The sequence below is a fragment of the Salvia splendens genome, chromosome 13 (genome assembly GCF_004379255.2).
Source record: "Salvia splendens isolate huo1 chromosome 13, SspV2, whole genome shotgun sequence".
NCBI classification, from domain to species: domain Eukaryota; kingdom Viridiplantae; phylum Streptophyta; class Magnoliopsida; order Lamiales; family Lamiaceae; genus Salvia; species Salvia splendens.
In genome coordinates, this window is record NC_056044.1 from 28,464,581 (window position 1) to 28,489,471 (window position 24,891).

The 24,891-nt window shown below is 38.0% G+C and overlaps 3 protein-coding genes across 6 annotated transcripts; 1 reads left to right on the forward strand and 2 right to left on the reverse strand.

Annotated features, from left to right (window-relative positions):
- Window positions 1–203: 203 nt before the first annotated feature.
- On the reverse strand, window positions 204–7,754 carry LOC121761537 (biotin carboxyl carrier protein of acetyl-CoA carboxylase 2, chloroplastic-like). Its single transcript, XM_042157182.1, has 7 exons — window positions 7,412–7,754; window positions 2,058–2,111; window positions 1,831–1,964; window positions 1,439–1,745; window positions 990–1,061; window positions 661–726; window positions 204–413 (listed from the first exon to the last, which is right to left on the reverse strand). Exons 1-7 carry the CDS (start codon window positions 7,556–7,558, stop codon window positions 390–392), a joined length of 804 nt encoding a protein of 267 aa, XP_042013116.1. The 5' UTR covers window positions 7,559–7,754; the 3' UTR covers window positions 204–389.
- A 588-nt stretch (window positions 7,755–8,342) lies between these two features.
- LOC121761536 (cell division control protein 6 homolog B-like) lies at window positions 8,343–13,287 on the reverse strand. 3 transcript variants are annotated; one of them, XM_042157181.1, is made up of 17 exons: window positions 13,028–13,287; window positions 12,755–12,854; window positions 12,414–12,634; window positions 12,009–12,083; window positions 11,837–11,940; window positions 11,556–11,662; window positions 11,411–11,470; window positions 10,728–10,801; window positions 10,302–10,352; window positions 10,109–10,158; window positions 9,815–9,914; window positions 9,575–9,664; window positions 9,313–9,378; window positions 9,130–9,225; window positions 8,937–9,026; window positions 8,768–8,853; window positions 8,343–8,671 (listed from the first exon to the last, which is right to left on the reverse strand). In XM_042157181.1, the coding sequence occupies exons 1-16, from the start codon at window positions 13,208–13,210 to the stop codon at window positions 8,821–8,823; spliced, it is 1,500 nt and encodes a 499-aa protein (XP_042013115.1). In that variant the 5' UTR covers window positions 13,211–13,287; the 3' UTR covers window positions 8,343–8,671; window positions 8,768–8,820. The 3 variants fall into 3 exon arrangements, with proteins under 3 accessions (XP_042013115.1, XP_042013113.1, XP_042013114.1); XM_042157179.1 differs by having other exon boundaries at window positions 12,414–12,637; XM_042157180.1 differs by having other exon boundaries at window positions 8,343–8,682; window positions 12,414–12,637.
- A 3,993-nt stretch (window positions 13,288–17,280) lies between these two features.
- Window positions 17,281–23,680, forward strand: LOC121760161 (diacylglycerol kinase 1-like). Of its 2 annotated transcripts, XM_042155785.1 has the most exons (9): window positions 17,281–17,382; window positions 17,507–17,660; window positions 18,190–19,648; window positions 20,316–20,682; window positions 20,819–20,895; window positions 22,051–22,170; window positions 22,300–22,464; window positions 22,932–23,069; window positions 23,355–23,680. In XM_042155785.1, the coding sequence occupies exons 3-9, from the start codon at window positions 18,473–18,475 to the stop codon at window positions 23,502–23,504; spliced, it is 2,193 nt and encodes a 730-aa protein (XP_042011719.1). In that variant the 5' UTR covers window positions 17,281–17,382; window positions 17,507–17,660; window positions 18,190–18,472; the 3' UTR covers window positions 23,505–23,680. The 2 variants fall into 2 exon arrangements, with proteins under 2 accessions (XP_042011719.1, XP_042011718.1); XM_042155784.1 differs by lacking the exon at window positions 17,281–17,382 and having other exon boundaries at window positions 17,425–17,660.
- Window positions 23,681–24,891: the final 1,211 nt, after the last annotated feature.

Consider the following 24,891-nt stretch of genomic DNA (forward strand, 5'->3'; position numbering starts at 1 on the left):
ATGTGAATTTCAAATCGCCACCTTGGTGTCCTCTTACTTATTTTCTAACCCTATTTCCAAACTTATCGAAAGCACAAAATTATTAATTTGACATAAGCCAAAATTAAAATTAATTTTAAGATTAAGAAGATTCAAAGAAATTTTGAAAGTCCAAAGTAAATTTAAAACTACTGCAGTAAAAGATGATACACTTTAGTTGACCATAAAAAATGTGATGGACGCAAAAATACGTATTATTGTGAAGTTTATAAATTAGCACCAGAATTTCTAAACAGCGTTACAGAAAAACAACATTGTCCTAATTCCACACTGTAGTTTTCAAGAAGGCAAATAAATCTCACACTTAAGAGCTTTAATGGTTGTTCTTCATTAGAGGTGAACCTGGTTCCTCATGGCTCAATTATAAATAAAGGCTGCAAAGGAAAAATAATTATGAGAAAGAGATATAGCAGATCTGTGGAATATGATGTTTGAGATCAGTAATTACTAAGGGTGCATCATTCTATCATACGCAGAGGAAATATGATCAGGTTTGAGATCAAAGCTTCTTCAGCTTTGAACTAATAGCTTCCCACACAACCACATGCTAGAAGTCTAGAACTCTGATACGAATTTCAAAAATGGAGTTTTGAGTAAGAGTGGAGAAAGAAAACGTTGTACCGTATCCAAGCTGACAGGTTTCCCATCATCTACAAGAATGTCAACTACGGTGCCAGACTGATCAGCCTGAAAATAAACGAATAAATAAATAAAGGAATCCGAATGGCGTATAGAAAAACGGAGATAAGCATATTTTCAGTGCTAAGTACTTAAATAGCAATATGGAATCAACAATCTCAAGGAGCTTAACCGTGAGCTTTCAGAAAATCCCTCAAGCTGAATCACCCAATTCATATTTCAAATTACTTATCTAGACATGTATCCACCATCCACCAATAAACAAGAATATAGAAACATGAATAAATGTTTTTCAAGAGATTGAAGCTCACCTCAATATCATTCATCAGTTTCATAGCCTCAATAATACATAGTACCTGTCCCTTTTGCACCTTATCCCCAACCTAACATTCAGGAAAAAGAAAATCAAATATACAATCATGTTGTAGTAGTTAACAACCAGAGTTTCATGCATTAGATAAAAATAAAATGGCATGTGCTGTTGTTTCCTTTGCAAACCTAGATTAAAATATAGTTAAATAGTTTTAAGCATAAAAGTATTGGCTGTATATTGTGTGTGGCACCTCTGCAAGAAGAGATAGCTTTAGTTAGATATAAAAAATGAGAAAGTCCTCCCAGACACATACATTGAGCTCACACCAAAGTCTCTGCCTATATATATAGATAAAGAATAGACATTATTAAATGTGTACACATCTACTGTATGTAATCATATATAGATAGATATCTTCACGTATAGATTCGTGTGTTTCATGCAAACCTTCACAAAAGGTGGTTCACCAGGAGCTGGAGAGCTATAGAAGTTTCCAGCCATAGGGCATTTAAATGGGGGATGCGATGACTTTGGTTTTGTTGGTGCAGGTGCTGAAGTGGGAGATGAAGGTGTAGAGGCCGCAGATGCCGGAGCAGGAGTGCTTGGTGGTAGTGCAGACTGGTATGTAGGAGGTGGTGTATAATAAACAGGAGCTGGAATTGATGGCTGTGGCAGTGCTTCCTTTTTCCGAATAAGGATTTCACAATCCAATTGTTTAAGCTGCAACTCCACAATATCTTTGGAATCGACAAGCCTGGCCATGTGATAAAATGGAGAAGTTATAAATAGAGAGTGAATGGGAAAATGACCAGATTCTAGTGCAATTTGGTTTTACATACTTGACGAGATCCGATACTTGGTTCATAAAAGTTGAAACAGAGGATGCATCTGGAGCTTCATCTTGCTTTTCAGATTCTAGGATAGGCAGCGTCTCTAGAGCTGGAGTACCATTTGAAGCTTTTTGGACCACAGCCTAGTTGAAATGGGAAATAATCTTAGTATTGAAGAATAAAGCAATGAATGAAAACAGAAACTGTTTATACAAACATCATTTTTTTTGTCTTACCTGACTAAGCTGAGCACAGACCTTAAAGGCATCTGATTGGGTGCGGCTACATCCCTGCAGAAAAGGAATAACTTAGAGCTTGTCGGTTATCTACAAAGTAAACATCACTGCTTCTACCTTAAGTAAACTGCATTATACGATATTCCCAGATCTAAACTTGTTAAAAGACATGAAAAACTCAGAGCAGCCCAAGTTTTTCCATCTCCAGCATAGGATTTATCAATGAAATTGAACATCTAATCACTGGGGCATTAATGCATCCTATATTCAACCGCTAACTGTTTCAGTTCTGTTGGGATTTACGCACACAAGGCTTTCACACACTCAAACAGATCACACACACACTCACTGTTGTATGAGATCACACAATGCAGGAAACACACACACTCACACTTTGAGTATTGAAGATGATAATCTTGGAGAGAAAACTGGAAAACTCTTTATTGAAAAACTCTTCACTAAACTACATACACGGTGAGCTATTTAAAGCTCTATAAACAAGTAGCAACTGCTACTAACTAACTACAAGAAGAATCAAGAAAGCAAGAAGAATAACCGCTACATCTCAGCTAACTAACTGCTGCTCCAACGGCTAGTTCGGCTAGGTTGCTCCTACCTTCTCGGTTCAAGACCGAACTCCTTCCTCGGTTCAAGACCGAACTCCTTCTCGGCTTACAACCGAACTCCTTCTGCTCGGCTTACAACCGAACTCTTCCTGCTCGGCTCATTCCAGCTCAACGCCGAGCTGCCTTACCGAGCTTCCATACCGAGCTTCCATACCGAGCTTCTTTACCGCTGAGCTTACCGACTTCTGCCTTCTTCTTCTTCTCGGCTAGTTCCAGGCTAGTTCCAGCTCGGTAAGCCGAGCTTACCGAACTCCTTTCTAACCGAGCTTCTTCCAACTGAAATGAGCACTCCATTATTACAATTCTCCACCTGAGGGCTCATCTCAGTTCTTGCACAAACATTGATCCATTTCTTGCAATGATCAAACTTGTCTCTACCTAGAGACTTTGTTAGCATGTCAGCCGGATTGTGCAAGGTGTTAATCTTAATCACCTTCACTCTCCCCTTTTCAATCTCATCTCTAATGAAATGCAACTTTATGTCTATGTGCTTGCTCCTTTCATGAAAACCCGGATGTTTAGCCAAGCACATAGCTGAGCTGCTGTCACAATGAATCACCATTGTCTTTTGGTCAAAACCAAAGTCAGAAATCACTCCCTGAATCCAAAAACTCTCCTGTACAGCTGCAGTGAGAGCTATATACTCTGATTCTGTTGTTGAGAGAGCAACAACACTTTGCAACCCTGACTTCCAGCTGATTACAGTTCCAAACATGGTGAAAAGATAACCTGTTTGGGACTTTCTGTTGTCCAGGTTTGCAGCATAGTCTGCATCACAATAGCCCTGCACAACCTCCTCAGATTCACCTTCCCAGCCATTGAACACAATCCCCCAGTCAAGCTGATTCACCACAGCCAATAGAATCCTAATCGAAGTGTGCTTCACAACAGGTGCAAACACTTCATTGAAATCGATTCCCTCCTGCTGTGTAAAGCCTCTAGCCACCAGCCTTGCCTTGAACCTGATTCTGTCTTTATCAGTGGTTTCTACCTTCTTTTTAAACAACCACTTGCAACTGATCAGCTTCCTCTCCTTTCCATCTGTATTCAGCTTGGATTTGTCCACCAAAATCCATGTTTTGTTCTTGAGTAAAGACTCTATTTCCTCATTCATGGCTTCAATCCATCTTTCTCTATCTTTACTCTGCATAGCTTCTTTATATGTGAGTGGATCTGCACCATCAATACCTTCAGCTGCACACAGAGCATAATACACAACATCATAGAACTTTGTTGGTGGCCTTGTTTCTCTTCTAACTCTGTCCCTTGCAAGCTGATAGTCCCTGATAGAGTCTGATATAGACTCACTAGCCTGGTTGCCCTGAGTTGGAGCCTCTTCTTTATCTGAATCAGACTCACTCCCTGAGTCAATGACTCCACCTGCTCCTAGGCCAACCCCCACAGGCTCCACCTTGAAGAAATCACCCTCATCTTCATTGGAGTCCGGCTTATCTTTCAGGAATGGCATCTGATCCTCCAAGAACACCACATCCCTACTCACCAAGACCTTCTGCTTACCAGGCTCAATACACCAGAGCCTATACCCCTTAACACCCCTCTGATACCCCAGCAAGATACATTTCAGAGCCCTAGCTTCAAGCTTACTTTGCCTAGCATGAGCATAGGCTGCACACCCAAACACCTTGTATTTTGAGTAGTCACTGTGAGCTCCATACCACATGTAATCAGGAGTTTCAGATTTCAGGGCAGTAGATGGGCATTTATTGATGAGATAGGCTGCTGTATACACAGCCTCACCCCAGAATCTGCTGCTCAAACCAGACCCAAGAAGTAGGCACCTCACCCTCTCTAGGATTGTCCTATTCATCCTTTCCACAACACCATTTTGCTGAGGATTACCAGGAACAGTCCGGTGCCTCTTCATACCCTTCTCTTTACAAAACAGATCAAACTCAGCAGACAAGAACTCTAGGCCATTGTCTGTCCTTAAGCATTTAACACTTCTACCCTTCTCTAGCTCAACCTCCTTACACCATATCTTGAACTTTGTGAGTGTTTCAGATTTTTCTTTTAGAATATATACCCACAACTTTCTTGTATAGTCATCAATGATAGCTAGATAATACTTTCCTCCACCAATTGAACACACCGGTGAAGGCCCCCAAAGATCACTATGTATGTAGTCTAAAGGGGCTGTAGAAGAGTGAATACCTGTAGGATAGGGTGCCTTCTTAGCCTTTCCAAGTATACATTGCTCACAGGGGTCCATCTTGTTGAAATCTCCAGAGATCAGACCCTTCTTGATGAGTTCTTTCAAGCTTCCTTCGGCTGGGTGGCCCAATCTCTTGTGCCATAGCATTATGGAATCATCTGACACTGCATTGCTTTCTCCATCAACAGCCTTAGCCTTCAGATAATAGAGAATATGCTCTCTGTCAGCCTCCATCATCACTACATCTCCAGATTTCACAAACAATTTTCCTTGACTCATCAATATGGTGAACCCTTGCTCAACTGATATTCATGAGTTGAGCCGGGGGATCAGCACTCTCCACACAATCAGATTGATTGTGTCCCTCAGAGGCCATCTTTCTCTTCCATGCATGACAATCTTTCTTCAAGTGTCCAGGTTTCTTGCACCAATAGCAAGCTCTGGTTTCCTTCTGAGCATCAGAACTTGAGGGTTTAGGGCCCTCAAACTTCTTCTTGAAGTTCTGCTTCTTGAACTTCTTCACATTCAATGCCTCTGCAGCTTGAACATTGGAGCTTGCAGAGCCTCTGTTGGCTGTCTTCTGGAGTTCTTTGGCCATCAAGGCTGAATAGACTTCTGCATAGGTGATAGGTTTATCTCTTCCATAGATAATTGCATCACTTAGCTGGTCATACGAGCTAGGCAAGGCATTCAATGTGAGAATGGCCTTATCCTCATCTGAGATCTTGACATCAACAGATCCCAGGTCATCAATGATCTTGTTGAACTCCTCTAGCTGCTCAATGATGGACCTATCTCCAGAAAAACTATAGGCATACAGCCTCTTCTTGAGATACAGCCGGTTAGCCAAGGATTTGGCCAAGTAAACTTCATCTAACTTGTCCAAGATCTCCACCGCAGTCTTGGCTTCTTGAACTTCCCTCAAGACCTTATCTCCAAGGCACAGAATCACTGCAGAATGTGCCTTGAGCTGCATCTCCTCCATCTTTGCCTGAGCTTTTTCATCAAGCACTGGAGCCTTTCCTTTCTCATCTGGTTTTGCAAGAACTGCCGCCAAGCCTTGTTGAATTAAGATCGCCTTCATCTTCATCTTCCACAGGCCATAATCATTCTTGCCTGTGAACTTCTCTGCATCAAGCCTTGCTGCCATCTCTGAAACCGTTTGATCCTCTGCAAATCAGCTTCAATATCCCTTTCCCACAGACGGCGCCACTTGTTGGGATTTACGCACACAAGGCTTTCACACACTCAAACAGATCACACACACACTCACTGTTGTATGAGATCACACAATGCAGGAAACACACACACTCACACTTTGAGTATTGAAGATGATAATCTTGGAGAGAAAACTGGAAAACTCTTTATTGAAAAACTCTTCACTAAACTACATACACGGTGAGCTATTTAAAGCTCTATAAACAAGTAGCAACTGCTACTAACTAACTACAAGAAGAATCAAGAAAGCAAGAAGAATAACCGCTACATCTCAGCTAACTAACTGCTGCTCCAACGGCTAGTTCGGCTAGGTTGCTCCTACCTTCTCGGTTCAAGACCGAACTCCTTCCTCGGTTCAAGACCGAACTCCTTCTCGGCTTACAACCGAACTCCTTCTGCTCGGCTTACAACCGAACTCTTCCTGCTCGGCTCATTCCAGCTCAACGCCGAGCTGCCTTACCGAGCTTCCATACCGAGCTTCCATACCGAGCTTCTTTACCGCTGAGCTTACCGACTTCTGCCTTCTTCTTCTTCTCGGCTAGTTCCAGGCTAGTTCCAGCTCGGTAAGACCGAGCTTCTTCCAACTGAAATGAGCACTCCATTATTACAAGTTCCATTTAAAAAGCAACGGTCAGATATTAAACTCATGTACAATATCCACGATACTCATCACCACTAAACCAAGAATTGAACTTTTCATACAAAATGCAATCTCTGAACGAATGCTCTCAGATTTCCAACATCTTTTGAATTTCCATACAGTCTCGAATCTTGATACATCACTTCATAAAAAGGTGTGTAAATATAGTCACCAGGTAAATATTTTCTCCAGAACTAGTGGAATATCGGGAATATGCTAATTGTGGGATGTAATAATCACTCAACGGAGCCTACTACATGAATTTACTTTGAGAATGTCTATCAATAATGCTTCAAGAGTAACATATTGACTTGAATGCTGATGGAGACTTGTTGTCGTGTTCTCCTATTCACACGAGATCGATACATACTATTTTAATATCACATATTCAGTTCTTACAAACTTAACTATATGTTAAAATACATCTTCTCTCAACGCAATTACACAGCAATGCTTTCTAATGTCGAAATTTCTTCGCAGATAACTAATATACACACGATAAAGCAATAGCAGCGCATGATTTAAATTTCCATATGTATGACTTGCAATCAACCGCAGCGGAATCAAAAAGTTCAAATTGATAGTAACAGTTTAGCAGCTCAACCAAACTAGAGCATTACTCAATCCAATCTAGAAAACTGCGTCCATGCATGATACTTGCATAAATTTACTAAACAGCTAGAGACAGCCATTTTACCAGAAACTGAGATGTTTTTGTCAATGCAGGAGTTGATCTGGAATCAGATCGAGGAAACGAAGCAATGCAGTTCGGTCTCTGAGCCGGCTGAGATGAAGCGGCCAGCAGTGGCAAAACCTTCGGGGAGGGGACGCTGAAAGACGCCATTGATGATTGTTGCTTCACCAACAAAAGTAAAGGACAAATCAGTGAATTGCAGTCGTAGACGTGAATGCAATGGGAAATATCGAAGTAGTAGCAAGGAGAAGAGGGCGATGAGAATGAAGTGAGAAACTACGGAGTTAATGAGAGAAGAAATGGAGGCGTTGCGCTCGAGGGTATCGGTAGAGTGAACGGCGTCGTTTTGCTTTGGCTCATTGTGGTGGTTTAACCAACGTTGTACCATCAATATTTTCGGCCCAATTAATAATCGGTGGGGACATTTATAACTTCAGCAAGTTTTCTGCCTATTTCAAATTTTTATATGTCACGGCTTTATTTTTTAATTTAAAATATAGTAGTCAAAATATGCTCTTTTAGCGTATAAGTATTTATGACATTTTGCTCTTTTATTTTATATATTTATGATATGACAAAGAGATGCTATGAATATTTTTTTAAATTCATTCATATTTTATTATAAAATATATAAAAAGAATACACATTCCACTAACTTCTTTTATTCGTATTCATTCACATTTTCTAAATCTTACCAACCCAAAAATAGCTTTTTGCTATAATTTCATTTATATATTAAGTTTGATTATTACTCCATACATTAAAAACTGTAATTAAAATCATTAATTTTATGAATCATTTAAACATCAAAGTTCGAAATCTTTATAGTTCAAAAGAATGAATAAAATAATAAACTAAACTTTAATTTTTAGATAATTTATTAAATGATTTATTAATATTTTAAATGTGATTGGTATATAAAACAAAACAAAAATGCTACGAAAAAAGTACCTAGAGATTGGTACTCACATGAGATATCATTTCTCAATAAAATGTAATGTGTATTTCTTATAAAATCTCATAAGTACATTCTACAAATGTTAACACTCATATAAAAAAATAAATAAAATAAAAGTCTGCGTCGCACAAGGTAATATATTGTCGAAATAATTTACAGTTTTAGTGAACATTACAGTGTATGGCTTCCTTGCTTCTAGCTATTTCATCTTCTTCGTTGCGTTCATGAGCTCATTTGCTTCTCTTCAATCGTAGCAGCTGAGTATTACCAATTTAGAGCATGGAGGTCTGCATGTGTTGTTTTGCCTATACATGATCAGAGAGGGAGAGATAATTTAGGTTAATAAAATTAATAAATGCAACCGAAAGTGTATTAACATGTATGTGGTTTACTAACTTTACCTCCTTAATTTGGTTTCATGCAGAAAATTGGCCTCATTACAACCATCAAAGGATCACTGCAGACAGTTCCGGAAGAATCGAACTCCCTGTTCCCAACATTATTGTGATCAAATATAGAACTTGGGAGATACAACTCACACAAATGCACGAATATAGGCTAATCGAGTACCTGCAGTGCAAAAACAATGTCTGCTCCATCAACCTTTAATGTTACCCTTCTTAGCTTATCATCTCGTGATTGTCCAAGTTTCAGAATTCCCTGCAATTTCAAATGTTTTTTCCCATGGAATAAGAACGTATGTAATATTCAGACAGTCATCTAGAATGTTGTGTTTGCATGGATTGTGAATAGTATGTTTTACCTGGTCGTCCAGTACCCTGCACATACTTGAAAGCTCCAAAATGCCAACTGGAGGAATCGAAGTCGATTTACAAACATCCACGTAATATTTGTTCAACTGCAGCAATATAATGAATGGAACTTAATCTCCACATTTGGAAGGCTAATATTGGTACCGAGAACTAGCAGAAGCCAGAAAGCATACCTCTCCTAGAGTTGTGTCTTTCTTCTTTCCCCCTCGAAAAAGCTTCACAGCTGAGCAGAGTATGATCTGGAGATATAGCTTCCATTAAAAAAGCAAAGCATATGGAGATTTAAAAGAAAAGTGTAAATTGTTCATTACTCATAAAACTGGTGATTAGTTTGAATCAAAAGCTTGGAAGAGGATTGACTTTGGTATCAAATTATTTAACTACATGATGTATGCCATCATAAAAAACCCCTACAATGTTGCAAATTTATCCTACCTGCTGATGTTGGGGCAGTGATATAATTGTGTCTACTACTGGCGATTTATACACCTTTGATAATGCAGCAGCAACATGATCTATTCTTACCTGAAAAAGTTCCCAATCTTAAAAAGACAGTTGAAATCTTCAGAGTGCATATTGGAATGAAGATAGGTTTTTCGCTACAGATTTCAGAGAACATTTTGGGCAGAATGATAAAACTAAGTAGATAATAATAATGTTTCTTGTGTTACTTACTTGATTGGACATCGAAACATTTTCTGCAGGTTTGTGTTGATCTTCAGGCCCATCTAATGATGATAGCATAGAGTCACCTATTAGAATTTCAATCGCACTCCTGAAAAAACATATCAAAAAGTTCTTGTTATTCCGGTTCAATGTGGACTTAAGCAACACATCGTCTTAAAAGTCAATAGTAACTTAATCCATTTTACTAAGGACCTAATTATGGCATCTCAGGAAACTGCTGTTTGGAGTCAGTTGGACCTAACATACAAGATGGGTACGCAAGCATAAGTGAAAAATATGAACCTGCACACTGCAAGAGCCTTTCTCATATCTCCAGATGCTGCAGCAACTTTCTGCAGAAATAGAAGAACATAATTCATAATATTTTTAAGACATGTCAAACTGACCCTTATTTACCAGTCAAGGTGCAAGAAATCTGAGGAGAGAAAGAAAACCACGTGTTTTAATGGTCCAGAGGAAAAGAAATTGAGCTCACCCTGGCACAGAGTTCCAGTGCTTGTGGCTGGAAAACAGTGTAGGGAACTGCCTGTCAAAATTGCAGTTATGTTAGGTTGACATGATATTTATCCAAGCAAAGCATATACTATAAACTATGTGATTTTTCAGAGAATACTTCTATAGATGCATTGCTGATGAGATAAAGCTAAAACGTTCTTTATGTTTTTCGTATTCTTTAACCTTTCATTTCTTTCTATGTTATCCTAATTAGTTTTTAGATATGCTTTAAAGTTAGTTATGCAAAAAACTGATTAGTGGAATAAGGTAAACAAGAGCCTTCAATCAATTTGATCCAAGTAGGTCAACTAATGTTAGATTTTCCTTCAGCATTCAATAGTATGTTACTCCTGTATTTATGACATCCAGTGAGCTCTTGGTAAAAGCTGGGAAATTAAAGGCTTACCCTTAGTCTTTCTTGAAGAATATTGATGATCTGATCCTTGGAGTAGGCACAAAAGGTTATGACCATAGGTTTACCTAAATTAAAAATATAATAAATCAACCAAAAGCTGGGATATTTATGACAACTTTATAGAAAGTACATATAAAAGACAGATGAAACTGTGCTAATAAGCATGACATAGAATACTAATGAACAGCTCATCCAAGGATGCACATGTAAACTAAATCTGAGATGAAGTATATCCTAGGAGAATGAGGTTCTAAGAACTGAGTATGTGAGAGACCAGTTAACTGGATACACTAAATACTGCGAAAAACCCTTTACATTGCATTGACATGAAAATCCATTCGAGTACTGGGTAGATTTCGAGTAAATAACAAATTCATTTCAAATCCTTGAATTTCAAACTCTGCAAGCTTGATACAACTTTAGGATGAAAGCAAGCAACTATGAGTGTTTCAAGAGTAGTTCTACAGATCAGAAAAAGGTACTCAAGCACAAGGAGAACACTTTCGTCTTGTAATCTGGTCGAAAAAAACATCAGTAGATCCTCATAATTACATGATGTAGGACCAGTACCTCAAAATGAGGAGTAAATTATTCCTCAGGAAAAAAAAGAGATGCAGCCAAAAAGATGTAATAAGCAGATACTAGGAATGAGCTGATTCAAAACAAGTACTCACAATTTAAAGAACGTAGCTTTGGGATAAACCTGTCGGCCAAGTCAATAGCATTAGCAACCCCTGCATACACAAGTTAAAGAGATTAAAACCAACTCTCAGGGTGAATGACCTTGAATCTTCAACCTTGTAAGGTATTTTAACATACCTAGCAAAATACACTTGGAGAAAGGAAGTGTTGTTAGCATGAAAAGATCATGAAGCACAGCTCGATCTCTGGTAATCAAATAATCCAGCTCATCAGCTATAACCAATCTGTAACCATAATTGAAGTATTCAGTGAGTTGAGAAACAATAGAATTCATAGAACTTGAATGCATCTCCTACATAATGGCAACTAAAGATTTACTTAACCAAGAAATAAGCTGTATAAAATGGGAACTATCATGTCTTAAGCTTAAGGAACAGAAAAAGGCACATGACACTCACATCATCTTCATGCCAGGGGTCTGTTGAGAATACAAGTTCTGAAGCTGCTGCAAAGATGATGTAGAACGACTACGTTTCTTCCCAGAATGGTTTTTCTCAATAATCTATAACAGCAAGGTATCAGTACTCTGAGGTCTTGGTTTGAAATCACTCGTACATAGCATCAACATACCTTGCTGAAAATATCATTCATATTTGCAAGAGAAGTACAATTGATGGGCAAGACATCTGGATACTGTATACATTCCTGTTCCCCGCAGAAAAGAAAATGCATATAGATGATATCACTGGATTGTAGGAAAAGCATGTTGTTTATCACAAACGGAACATTTCATCTACTTAAGCTAAAATTCGGTCCTTAATCAAGATCAAAGGAAAATTTTGATTGGGGCTCCTAATTCATGAAACAAACAATTTTAATTGGAAAGTCATATTCCATTTCAGTACTAAACATTTTACTACTTGGGAACCCAAAATTTCACATAGACATAGACTTAATAGCATCAGTGAATATCATGCTATTCAAATTTTCTGTACCTAAGCAAAAAATAATTTTAGATGCAGCAGGAATGAGTACCTCGTTTTCCCAATCGGCAAGCATCACTTTTACTTTTTCCATCGACAGTGTCTTCCCAGTTCCCGGGCACCCACACACATACAGACTTCCAGCCTTCTCTTCCTTGATGCATTTCTTGCAGAAATCCAGGATCCGGTTCTGCTCATTTTCGCGGCAGACAACATTCATTTGGGCAGTTGATACATGTAATGCCTCATTAGCAGCTCTTCGTTGCGTCTCATCTACTAGCGAATAATTAACCGTGTAAGAACTAACCAGTCAGAAACAAATCAGGCATAATCACACCTGAAACACCTCGATATATACTTATAACACATCATCTCCTAATAATTAACACTAACCTCTTGGATTCCAGTTCTGTCTCTCAACAAAATCCTCAGATAATTGCTTCTTCTGAGGTGATCCACTCAAATTTAAGGATGTTTTCAGGCATTTTCGTATCTGTCGTAATTGATGAGAATCCAAAGCAAAATTTAAGACTAACTAAACATATTAAACCTCGAGACCATCATCGAAACAAATAACAACAAGATATCACACCTCACATCGCATCAAATTACGGAATCCGGATAACTGATAAATAAAATAAAGATTTACAGGGCGAGAGAGCTCACACTAGCTGTCGGGGAGCTATGCGGGGTGCCTTCTTTGCACAATCGAGGAGATTTTCGCAGCGGCGATCCGATTGCAGCATCCGAATCGGATCTCAGGCGAGTTTTCCGAGGTGTAACGGCAACTATGGTCTCTGAGGTCGGATCCGACGATGGAAATTGACGGAGAGCTGCGAAGGCCGGCATATCTGTTTCGGGATTGGTAGCGGAAGCAGTGTGGATGGAAAAGGGTTGAAGAAATTGAGAGAGCAGCTGTTGGGGATTGAGAGTGATGGCCAATAGTTTATATGGTAGTGTACAAATGCTTCATACGGCGGGAAGTGGGTGCAGTGGCGGGAAATAGTTGCAGGGCGGGTCTCGGGATCCGACCCGAGTTGGTTTGCTGGCATATTAGACATGCTATTAAAGTTTGACTCATTAAGTATTAAGTTTAACCAATTTTTTTGAAAAGCTAAAATTTAAGAGCATCCATAATCGTGCTCTTGCCAGCGGCACGGTTGTGGGCTTGGGCCCACTTTTTCTGCCTGCTCTCTGGCAAGAGCACAACACCCACAGATGTGCTCTTCCGCAAGGACGAACACAATTAATTTAAAATTTAATTAAACAAAAACATTTCGATAATACTAAAATTCATTAAAAAAAAACCTAAATAATATTACAAATGACAAATAAAATAAAAACGACATAATTAAAATCCTAAAAATAAAAAATTACATAATTAAAATACTAAAAATTAAAAAAAAAAAACCACTACTCCACATGTGTTTGATTATGTCTTGGCTTCGGGTATCGCGCATTGTGTGTCTTGTCTCGATCCTCTGGCCAACGGTCGTATGCTCACCTCGGCGTGGGGCCTCCCTCCCGGTCACGATGGATGTAGCGGCGAGTTGATCTAGTTCGTTGAGGAGGAGGAGTGGGGGTATTCGCCCTGACAAATGCTTCGTAAGCGGCACGATGTTATTCGTAGTATTCTTGTTCTTCGCGCTCCGCTTCCGCCATAAGATGGGTGAAATCCATTTGAGGTTTTGAGTGAACTGATGGATGAATGTGTTGATAGTTTGTATGAGAATTATGAATGAGGGATGAATGAGAGATGATTTGATGTGATAAATGAATGATGAATGTGTGTATTTATAGATGATTTTGGGGAAAAAAATAAAAAAATCCAAAAAAATTGAGAAAAACGGGCAAAAAAAACGGCCATATTTTTTGGATTTGGAAATTTTTATTATTTTTTATCATTATTTAAAATTAAATAACGAATTTTAAAAAAATATTCAAAGGCAACGGCTATGCCGTTGCCCAATCGTGTGCCGCCACGTCGCCTGCTCGCTGGCACGGTGCTGCTCGATGCATCGAGCAGCGCCGGCGAGCCTCGTCCTTGTCGTTGGCACGGACAGACGCGGGGCCGACGTCCACCGTTGTGCATGCTATAAGTATGTTGAATACTACCTCGAAAATTAAATAAATTCATAGTTCCTATCAAATTTATTTGTTTTTACTTTAAAGGCTCTTTTCTTTGAGATTTTAAGTAAATTCCTACTTTCTATTATTCCTTTGATCACACAAAATATACTTTTCTTTAAGGGGTAATAGGCCATTGGTAATGGTTTTGGGGGACGTTGTGAGTCGGTCGCAGCACAATGTGACTCCGTTGCAGACAGGGGTGGAGCCAGGAATTGAACTTAAGAGCGGGCAAAAAATATGCATAAGGGTATCCACTATGGGGAGCCCGCGGCTATAGCCGCGGGTTGGGGCGGAGGGCGGGCGGGCGGGCTATAGTGGAGAAGTTGTCCGCCAGCGGGGCGGACACCGAAATGGGGGCGGTAGGGGGCGGACAGGCTTCAGCCGACTCCGGGGCGAGGACGCGGCGAAATGGGGGCGGACGCGGCTATAGGCGCGGCGCCTATAGTGGCGGCACTGACCGCCGCGGCTATAGCCGATTTTATTTTATTTTTTATTTTTATTTTAATTTTAATTCTACTTCTACTTCGTATAGTCGTGTTCTTCTAATTACGTATAGCCCGATAAATTTGTTCATAATTACTTGAAACATTATAAAATGAAAGTTGATTATAAAATTTGGGGGTTATTGGAGGTGTCCACTATAGTGGCGGGCACAAAATTTTGGGGCTATGGACAACAAAATTGGGGCTATGGACAAAAACTGGGGCGAGGCTATTGGGCGTGTCCGCCTTACAGTGGACACTCTAAGGAAATAATTTGAAGAATTGAGAATGGGGCATTTAAGAAGGAACTCAAATAAATATTCAAATCTGAAAAAAAAAATTAGTATAGAAGTAAAATTTTGAGCAGGGGCAATTGCCCCACTACAAGTCTATGTAGATCCGCCCCTGATTGTAGAGGAGGGGGTATCGGGATGGCTGGCAGTGCGAGACCGAGCGCGTCGAACAACACCGAAGATAGGGATGGAAAGAGAGATTGGCTGTTTTAGCTGCTTGTGGTGTTTTATTTTTCCTTATTGATTTAGCTTGCATTATTAAATTGTATTTTTTGCAATACAATTGGCTAGCTTATGAAGCAATTTCATACTACTATTAAATAGATGTTGGAAGTCTGCAATTACTATATAATTTGCTTGAATATCAAATGAAGCACATATATTCAGTAACAAAATATCGTTTGAGATACCCAAACAATCACAAATTACAATATAAGTAAATGCAATGTTTAAATCTAAGCCACCTACAACTATTGCCTCGGCTTGAATAATTCGTCTTTGACTTCATTGACATGTGTGACGAAAATAGGAAAAAGAAGAAAAGAAGAAGATGAGAACTAAACACAAATTGCATACGTACTTTTGAAAGTAGAAAAAAGAGAAAATATAAATATAAAAATAAATAAAAAGAAACTTCGATCAAACCTTTTATTGAAAAGATTAATTGATTTACCATTTCATATCGGATAGTAGTTTGTAGTAAAGAGAATGAACAAAAATTGTTCTTACAAATTTGGGAGTATTTTGGTTCTAAATTTTATTGAGTAAAGGTCAAAATTGGTCCTGAACATATAGCCATTTTACGATTTTGGTCCTAAACATTATCTTTTGGATTTTTTGGTCCTGCACATATGGACATTTGATCATTTTGGTCCTGCACATATGGAAATTTGATCATTTTGGTCCCCCGTCAACATTTTCGTTAAAAACTAACGGTCAACATTATCTTTTGGATTTTTTGGTCCTGCACATATGTATATTTGATTATTTTGGTCCTGCACATATGGAATTTTGATCATTTTGGTCCTCCGTCAACATTTTCGTTAAAAACTAACGGTCAACGGCCGATTTTTGGCTAAAACAATGGGTTGGGTCGGGTCGTGTTTGGGTCGGGTTTGGGTTACACGTTAAGAAAAAAAATAATTATTTTTTATTAATTAAAAAATTATAAAACTTTAATTTTTAGTTATTTTTGTTGATTAAAAATATTATAACGACTAAAACATGATATTATTATACGATTTAAACATGATATTACACAATAAAATAAAAAATTACCAAATTAAAATAATCATTTTTTAATCAAAATAATAAAACTAAAGTATATTAATATTAAATCTATATAATAAAATTAAATAATAAAAAAATTATTTTTAATAAAATCTAAGCATAATATTTTCTTCAAATTCAAGAAAAAATTAATTAAAAAATACTATACTTTAATTTTATTAATTAAAAAATATTAATTAATTTTTTAAGAATATTATCCTTAGATTTTAACGAAAATATTATGCTTAGATTTTAAGAAAATATTATTTTTTTCTTAACGTGTAACCTAAACCCGACCCAAACACGACCCGACCCAACCCATTGTTTTAGTCAAAAATCGGCCGTTGACCGTTAGTTTTTAACGAAAATGTTGACAGAGGACCAAAATGATCAAAATTCCATATGTGCAGGACCAAAATGATCAAATGTCCATATGTGCAGGACCAAAAAATCCAAAAGATAATGTTGACCGTTAGTTTTTAACGGAAATATTGACGGAGGACCAAAATGATCAAATGTCCATATGTGCAGGACCAAAAAATCCAAAAGATAATGTTTAGGACCAAAATCGTAAAATGACTATATATTCAGGACCAATTTTGGCCTTTACTCAATTTTATTTAAAAAGTGCAAAAATTTAGAAACCTTAATTTTTTATTCAAAGAATAGAGAATTAATCTTAAATATTCACTCTAAAAATAAAATAAGTAACGCGACCACTAGGAACTAGGCTACAACAGGCAGTCAAAGACAGGGCCCATGACATGACCGACCATCCCAGCCCCAACGCAGCTCACACTTAACGCATTTATTTCACGCCACGTGTCTTCTAGAATCCATTTGCCAAGTATACCTCTCTCCCTCTCTCGATTCTACAGTATCTCCAAAAACGAAGAATGATTTGAATTTCAACCAAAAAAAAATACATACGCAACAACATTTGATGATACAGATTTCATGTAATTTTGCAGAAACAACAATTTTCGCACGTTCAATCCGCACAGAATCACGAGCTAAGGAACAATAGATATCGCATTTATTCATTTTCTCTGTCGCGTGATTGATTCCATTGTTTGCGGGATAAACATTGCCTCGCTCTACGGTTTCGCCGGTGTTGATCTCTTCGTTAGTTTCCCTTTCTAGATTCACATTTATAATTTTCCTGAGATTTTGACATTTTTGTTGATTTTGTCTTTGTTGGTTGCTTAACGTTGAAGAAAAGTACGTGGAATTTTTTACTTTATTTTGTCGTTAGAGATTGAGTTTTTGAAACTATGCGCAAATTTACCCTGGTGTTAGGGATAGAATGAGGTTGATTTGGTTTTCTTAAGTTTGCCATGTATGGCTTTTGTTTCGGATAATGAGTTGATAAGGTGGATTATTTCGATTATTGGTTTGCCGTTAGGATAGCCTAGGTGCATTAGAATTAGCAGAACGATGTTTTTCTAAGAATTAGTAGTAAACTACATTATATTAAGGCCTAAATGAAAATTTTACTAATATTTAAGAATATAAAGGTGTGTTTTCCACCACCTGATCTTGCTTTCCTGTACATTCCATGTTTTTGTGTGTTCAATTTATGTATTTAGGTGTAGTGTAGCATTTCATCTTTGTATGGTTTTAACTTATGAAGTTATTTATTTCATTATCTCAGCTAAGGAGCTTCGCAAGAAGAGGTTGATGATTGACCGATGCAGGAACATAGTTGAGGCATTTTCAGGAAAATAAGGTTCAGATAAGCTGAAACTTTCTGAAAGGGTGCAGTTGAATCATTACATAGTTTCACACAGCTGATAGTATCGATTGAATATACAATCAATTTGGGATGTAAAATCTGGTGTCTGTAACCTCAATGGGTGCTGAAGCTGACAACCTGGATACAGATAGCTAGTTTTCTCGATTATACGTAAGCAGACAGTTGGAGACTTATTCTAGACATGGATGACTTCATGGACTTTGAGGCTCTTCTTCCCAGCTGGATAAATCCAGCTGAAATGGCAGAATCTCATCTGTTTATTGTATCTTGCTTCATTGCTGGTTTGGTGGGCATATTAACTATTTTTTACACTGCTTTCCAGTGGAGAAGAAACATTAATTTAACTTGGATGATGGCCATAGCCAGGTCAAAGAAAAACCCCAAAACAAGGAACATGGTTGCCATGGCTCCTCATACTTGGGTTTTGGAATCTGTAGCTCGAGGGAAAAGCTTTAACTGCTGTGTTTGTTTAAAGTCTGTGCCACCTTCCCAAACCCTCAGCCAAATGGTAGCTTCTGATAGTTTTATTCACTGTTGTAGCATATGTGGTGCAGCGTCCCACTTAGGTTGCTCCTCTAATGCTCACAGAGACTGTAAGTGTGTGTCGATGTTTGGCTATGAACACTTGATGCATCAATGGGCAGTGCGGTGGACCAAGGTAACAGATCAACCCGATGAATCCTCATTCTGTTGCTACTGTGAAGAGTCATGCGGTCGTACTTTTCTTAGGGAATCCCCAATATGGTGTTGCTTATGGTGTCAGCGCTTGGTGCATGTTGACTGCCATGGTAGTTTGTTCAATGACACAGGGGATGCTTGTGATTTGGGACCTTATAGAAGGCTTATACTATCACCTCTATATGTGAAACAATTTTTTAGGACTTCTTCTGGTGGATTTCTGAGTTCCATCACCCAAGGAGCCAATGGGATTGCATCTTCTGTGCGTGCTAGCATAAGATGTCAGAGTATGAATTATAAGCATGGAATTGAGATCTCAAATGATATTGGTAATAGTAGTGATATGAGTGGCACCTCCATGGAGATTATGAAGGAGACCAGTCAGATGGTGAATGGTTCTCATAGAACTGAAGAAAACCAAAACGGTCAAACAAATACTGAGGAGGTGGACCAACAGGGAGAAGCAAAAAAAATGGAAACGGGTCCTAGTTTGAAAAGAAGCTTATCTATTAATCAAAAGGAGGGGACTCAGTTAGGAGGCCTGAGACAAAAGTATGAAATAAATGATGATCTGCCACCTGAGGCAAGGCCCTTACTCGTGTTCATCAACAAAAAGAGTGGAGCTCAACGAGGAAATTCACTCAAACAGAGACTGAATATTCTACTGAATCCTGTACAGGTCAGAGTTGTTTAGGAAGTATCATTTAATCTTGGCATTAATTTGAACCAAATATTCATTAGAACAGGTCTGAAGTGTCTGAACATAAACTTGTATCTTTATATCTTGGAAAACACTAATGTAAAGATGATAGTTGCATCCCACCAGTTAGGATAGTTAGAGCTTATGAATTAAAGATAAGTTCTCCATGGCAAATACCAACTTTTCCCTTTTGGGTTAAAAGTTTTTTATATTGATTTTTCGTCCCCACCAAATAGTTTAATGAAACTTCTATGGAAGAAGAGATTGGAAATCTAAGAGCTGCATAGAAAGTAGTAGTTGCATCATCTATGCTTATGAATATGCTATTCATTCATCAATTAATGGTTTTCATTGCTCACCAGTTTTCTGGTGATTAGGCTAGTATGAGGTTGAATTGAAGGAATCATCTGTAATTAGAAACAATTATCAAGACCAGATATATGAAGTTGTGCAGCTCTGTATATACCTGTCTCAATTGTTGTTTTGACTCCATGTATTATATCTTGTGGTTGTGTGTGTGTGTGTGTGGTTGCTCCTGCTTGTCCTAGCGGATTAATCTTAATATCTTTACTTTACTGAATGTATTTCAATATTCCTATAGTAATTGTTATGCTGTTTGGTGCATTAATTAGTTCGTTCACTATAGGTTTTTGAGTTAAGCTCAACACAAGGGCCGGAAGCTGGACTCTACTTATTTAGAAAGATTCCTCATTTCCGAATTCTTGTTTGTGGAGGAGATGGTACTGTTGGCTGGGTTCTGAATGCAATAGACAAACAAAACTTTGTTTCTCCTCCACCAGTGGCCATTCTTCCTGCTGGGACTGGAAATGACATGTCCCGAGTACTTTCTTGGGGGGCTGGCCTAGGTTCAGTTGAGAGGCAAGGAGGTCTGTATACATTATTAGATCACATAGAACATGCTGCAGTTACCATGCTTGATAGATGGCAGGTATCATTCTCGAGCCAGCACAGGAAACCACTCCATTCTCCTAAATTCATGAACAACTATCTTGGTACATTTCATATTGAACTTCCTGCCATATTTAGTTTATTTATCTGTAACTTCTCTTGACAACCTTGCACCAATTTTTACACTGATAATTTTGTATACAAAATGTGTGTCCTCATTAACAATTTCTGCTTTTGTAGGGGTTGGATGTGATGCAAAAGTTGCTTTGGAAATCCATAATATGAGAGAAGAGAACCCTGATAAGTTCTACAACCAGGTAGATGCTGTTAGTTTGTATCGTAGAGGATGGTCACAGCTTCTGGAAATAAAGGCATTGCACTCGTTAATTATTTGTAAATACATTGGATGATGGTATTTTATAAGCAAATAGAATGCTTGAAGTTTCATTTTTTCTAAAACATTGTAATGTGTCAATGGAAGTAAAATTTCAAAATTTCCGGAAATTACTGGCAAATGACTGAGTGTCTTATTATTGATATTACATTCTTGCTTGATGGTGCATGGGAAATTCTATGTTCCTTGTTCTTTGGTAATTTCGTTGAAGGGAAGCTGTAGGTTTCTTAATTTTCAAGACTCATTTACAAATTCAGTCACAAAATGACATGGATATATGCCCCTAAATTACTGCCATTCAGTCTCTAGAATTTTTTATCATTTGCTTTGGTCTGTTCACCTACAGCGAAATAATCAGGTCTTAGAGCACCTTGTAGACATTTGAATGTGGGGGCTGTTCTTATTTTACCGGAGGGGTTGAAATTAGCCCCTTCTGATCATATTTCCCCCCGAAATGAAAGAAAAGATATTTGTCTTTTCAAAGCTACCGCCCTAATAAAAACTGTATTCTTGTAAATGGGCCTGTCCCCGGCCATAAATATAGTGAAATCACCTCTTCTATTTTTACCCAACCCCGCTAGTAAGAAAAAGCTTCTCTATATTATAAGGTGCAGCTAATAACAAATATTGAAGTTATTTCTTCCATTGTTGTTTTACATATTCTATGATTTGCTTATGTTCATTTGGGCTTCGTGCCGTGGATTCTTTTCTTCTTTGGTATGTTTTGTTTTATTTAAAGACATTAGTTGTCTTTGACTTGAAATTTGTTTATGCTAATGTTTGGATTTGAAATCAGATTATGTACTAGATTTGTTTGTCGACTCGCATCAATGCTTGAGTAGTATTTTTTTGTATTTTAAAAAGTTCATAATATTTAACTAATTGATAATACCTTTTATTCTCAAGGTGCTAATGCACTTAGCAAACATCACTCTGAATGAGAGTCGTTAAGTGTTTTTTGTGTGGTGCACTTGTGTATATTTTCCATAACTGGTCAAGGCCCTATTATTAGCTAAAGTCCTTCATTCACGAAATAGGTTACTTTAGTCATCTCTCTCAAATAAAGTGTTTCTTGCAGTTCATGAATAAGGTTCTTTATGCAAGAGAAGGTGCTAGGAGCATAATGGATAGGACATTTGCCCACTTCCCCTGGCAAGTTCGGGTGGATGTGGATGGTGTCGAGGTTGAGGTTCCTGAGGTCAGTGCATCGTTTTTAAAATCTAAGTTTTACTATTTCTTTCTGCTAAATCTATTTAAAAATATTTGTATAGCAAACAATCTAGTGCAGCATTCTTATGGGAAGTGTTATGTTGCTTCATCGTTTTAGGATGCAGAGGGTATCCTTGTAGCTAATATTGGGAGTTATATGGGTGGTGTCGACCTATGGCAGAATGAAGAGGAGAACTATGATAATTTTGATCCTCAATCTATGCATGACAAAGTGCTCGAGGTAGTAAGCATTTCAGGGACATGGCATCTTGGAAAGCTGCAGGCATGTCAAACTCCTTTTTCCTACGAGATAATGATTACACTGTGAAGCTCTTTTGTTGCAGGAATTTTTCGTTCTAACTCAGCCATTTATTTGGTGATTAGATTGAACTAGATGGTTTAAATCTCTTTCTGAATAGATCTGAAACATCATTTAAAGAATTTATGGTGTCAATATCACTGTTTTCATCCCAGAGCAAAGAATTTCTTGCACTAAATTTGATAAATACTTTATAAGCATTGTAATAAACTATAGCTATTTTCTAGCATTATAATACATGAATACAGTAAATCGTTCCACAAATAGAAAATGTTTTCAGTCCAAAATTCCACGTTAAGGTTTAATCTAGAAAAATCAGTGTTATGCAGGAAAGCATATCCTCTTTCTTGAGAGAAGGTGAAGTATTTGCAACTTCAGTTGTGACTGACCACTAATCTGTTGTATTGTATTATCATTGGTGTCTTGGACAGGTTGGGCTATCCCGGGCTCGCAGGCTTGCACAGGGGCAGTCTATTAAGATTCAGATTTTTGCTGGCTTGCCGGTACAAATAGATGGAGAGCCATGGTTCCAACCACCTTGTTCATTAACCATCACACATCACGGACAGGTCTGGCTTTGCCTCCTCCCTCCTCCACCAGAATCATATCTATTCATAGGATGAAAGTTAAGCCATGCTTAAACTAATGGTTTGTTGTTAAGTTAGTCATAAAAACCAAGTGTAGTCTTTTACCTCAATTATCTCTATTAAAAGAAAAATCGGGGCAAGTATCTTACGAATTATTCAGAATGATCATTATGGCGTTTGTCCCTATAACAAATCAAGAGATGTTAGCTTTTAGTCTTATTATCATGGGGTTCTGATGTTTAATCTGTGGCAATTTCTAACTGACAGGCCTTTATGCTGAAGAGAGCTGCAGAAGAACCTCTTGACCATGCAGCTGCAATTATTGCTGATGTCCTTGAGAATGCTGAAACGAATCATGTCATCGATACATCACAGAAAAGGGCACTGCTTCAAGAAATGGCTCTGAGGCTGTCTTAGGTTATCTTTTACGTTTAGCTATGACCACGTCTGTTCGTGTAAAAAATGATCAGTTTGTCTCTCTTCCTTTTTACGGGTGATCTATATTTTGTATGTAGTATTTACAAGAAAGAGAAGAATGTTGTTAGTGACCTTATTGTATACAAACAATCTTCCTCAATGTGCAGCAATATTTTTAGCAGTAATGCTGATACAGGATATTGCATTTTCCTCTTGTTTCAAACATGAACAAGGTATGATGGTTTATTTGAAGTTTTCTTAGATCTAAACCGCCAACAGCTTCAAGTTGAGAGCGCGGCCAGAGATCGGATCGAACTGGAAGATTTATATCAGTGGATAGACTGAGAGAAAAGCTAGAACTTATCGTCAACTTGAAAGGTAATTTTGTTTTCATGAGTCGGTTGCATTACAATGTATATGATCTGAAACAAGGATATTCTTGCATAGTGATTCTAGTTGTTTTTAAGAAAATCATATGCATCTGAAATTTACACCTTTAGCTTTGGGGCTTATGCTCTCTCACTAAGCTGCACTTGACCTTGTTCCAGAGCCTCAGAACGAATCCCCGTGTTCCTTTTGCTTCAGTTCTACATCGACTCCCCCTGCCACTTTTATCTGTGCTAGATAGCTTCTTTGATGTCTTGGAATTCTCCTTGTATATCTGGTCTAAGCAATGCAGGTAGAAAGGGGATTTGAGGTGAAACGAACGTGGTGTTGAGCTGCCGTTTGAGACACGGATAGCACGGTTGAGCTGTCTGGTGATCACTTGGAGTTCGTAGGAGTCGAGAAGGTTGCTGCCGTGTTGCTTTGGGCTGAGCTTCCAGACAGGACTCGAGCGACGTCGTGGATGGTTTGGTGAGTTTAATCCCATCTGGAGCCAGTGTTGTGTGCAACTGTTTCTTCTGCTTTCCTGTTTGCTGTGTTCTTGTATTCTTCTTAATATGATTAAAATTTAAGACATGCTTTGTAGATATCGTGTCTTTATTTTAAAATTCTTGTTGGTGTTATTAACTAGGATCACATTGTTCCTGACGAGTTTCATTAGGTAATTTAGATGAATGCAGTTACGAAAATCTGTATATTAAAAAGTATAATTCGTTTTGAAAAATAAATTAATAATGATTTTATAAAATTGTGATGATTCAAACCTATAATGTAATGGATAGGGAAACGTCTTCTCTAGTCAGTTGCTTTCATCGTCGGACCAATTGATATTTACCAATAGATACCACATGTTTAGTTAGTGGGCCTGGTCAAGCGGGCCTACCGGGTCAAAATTGAAACTTTAGGCTGGGCTGGGCCACTCTGAAAACAGGCATGTTACACGATCAGATTTTTATTTTGGTATATTTATTAAATAGCATGAAAACTAAAATTTGTGTAAACT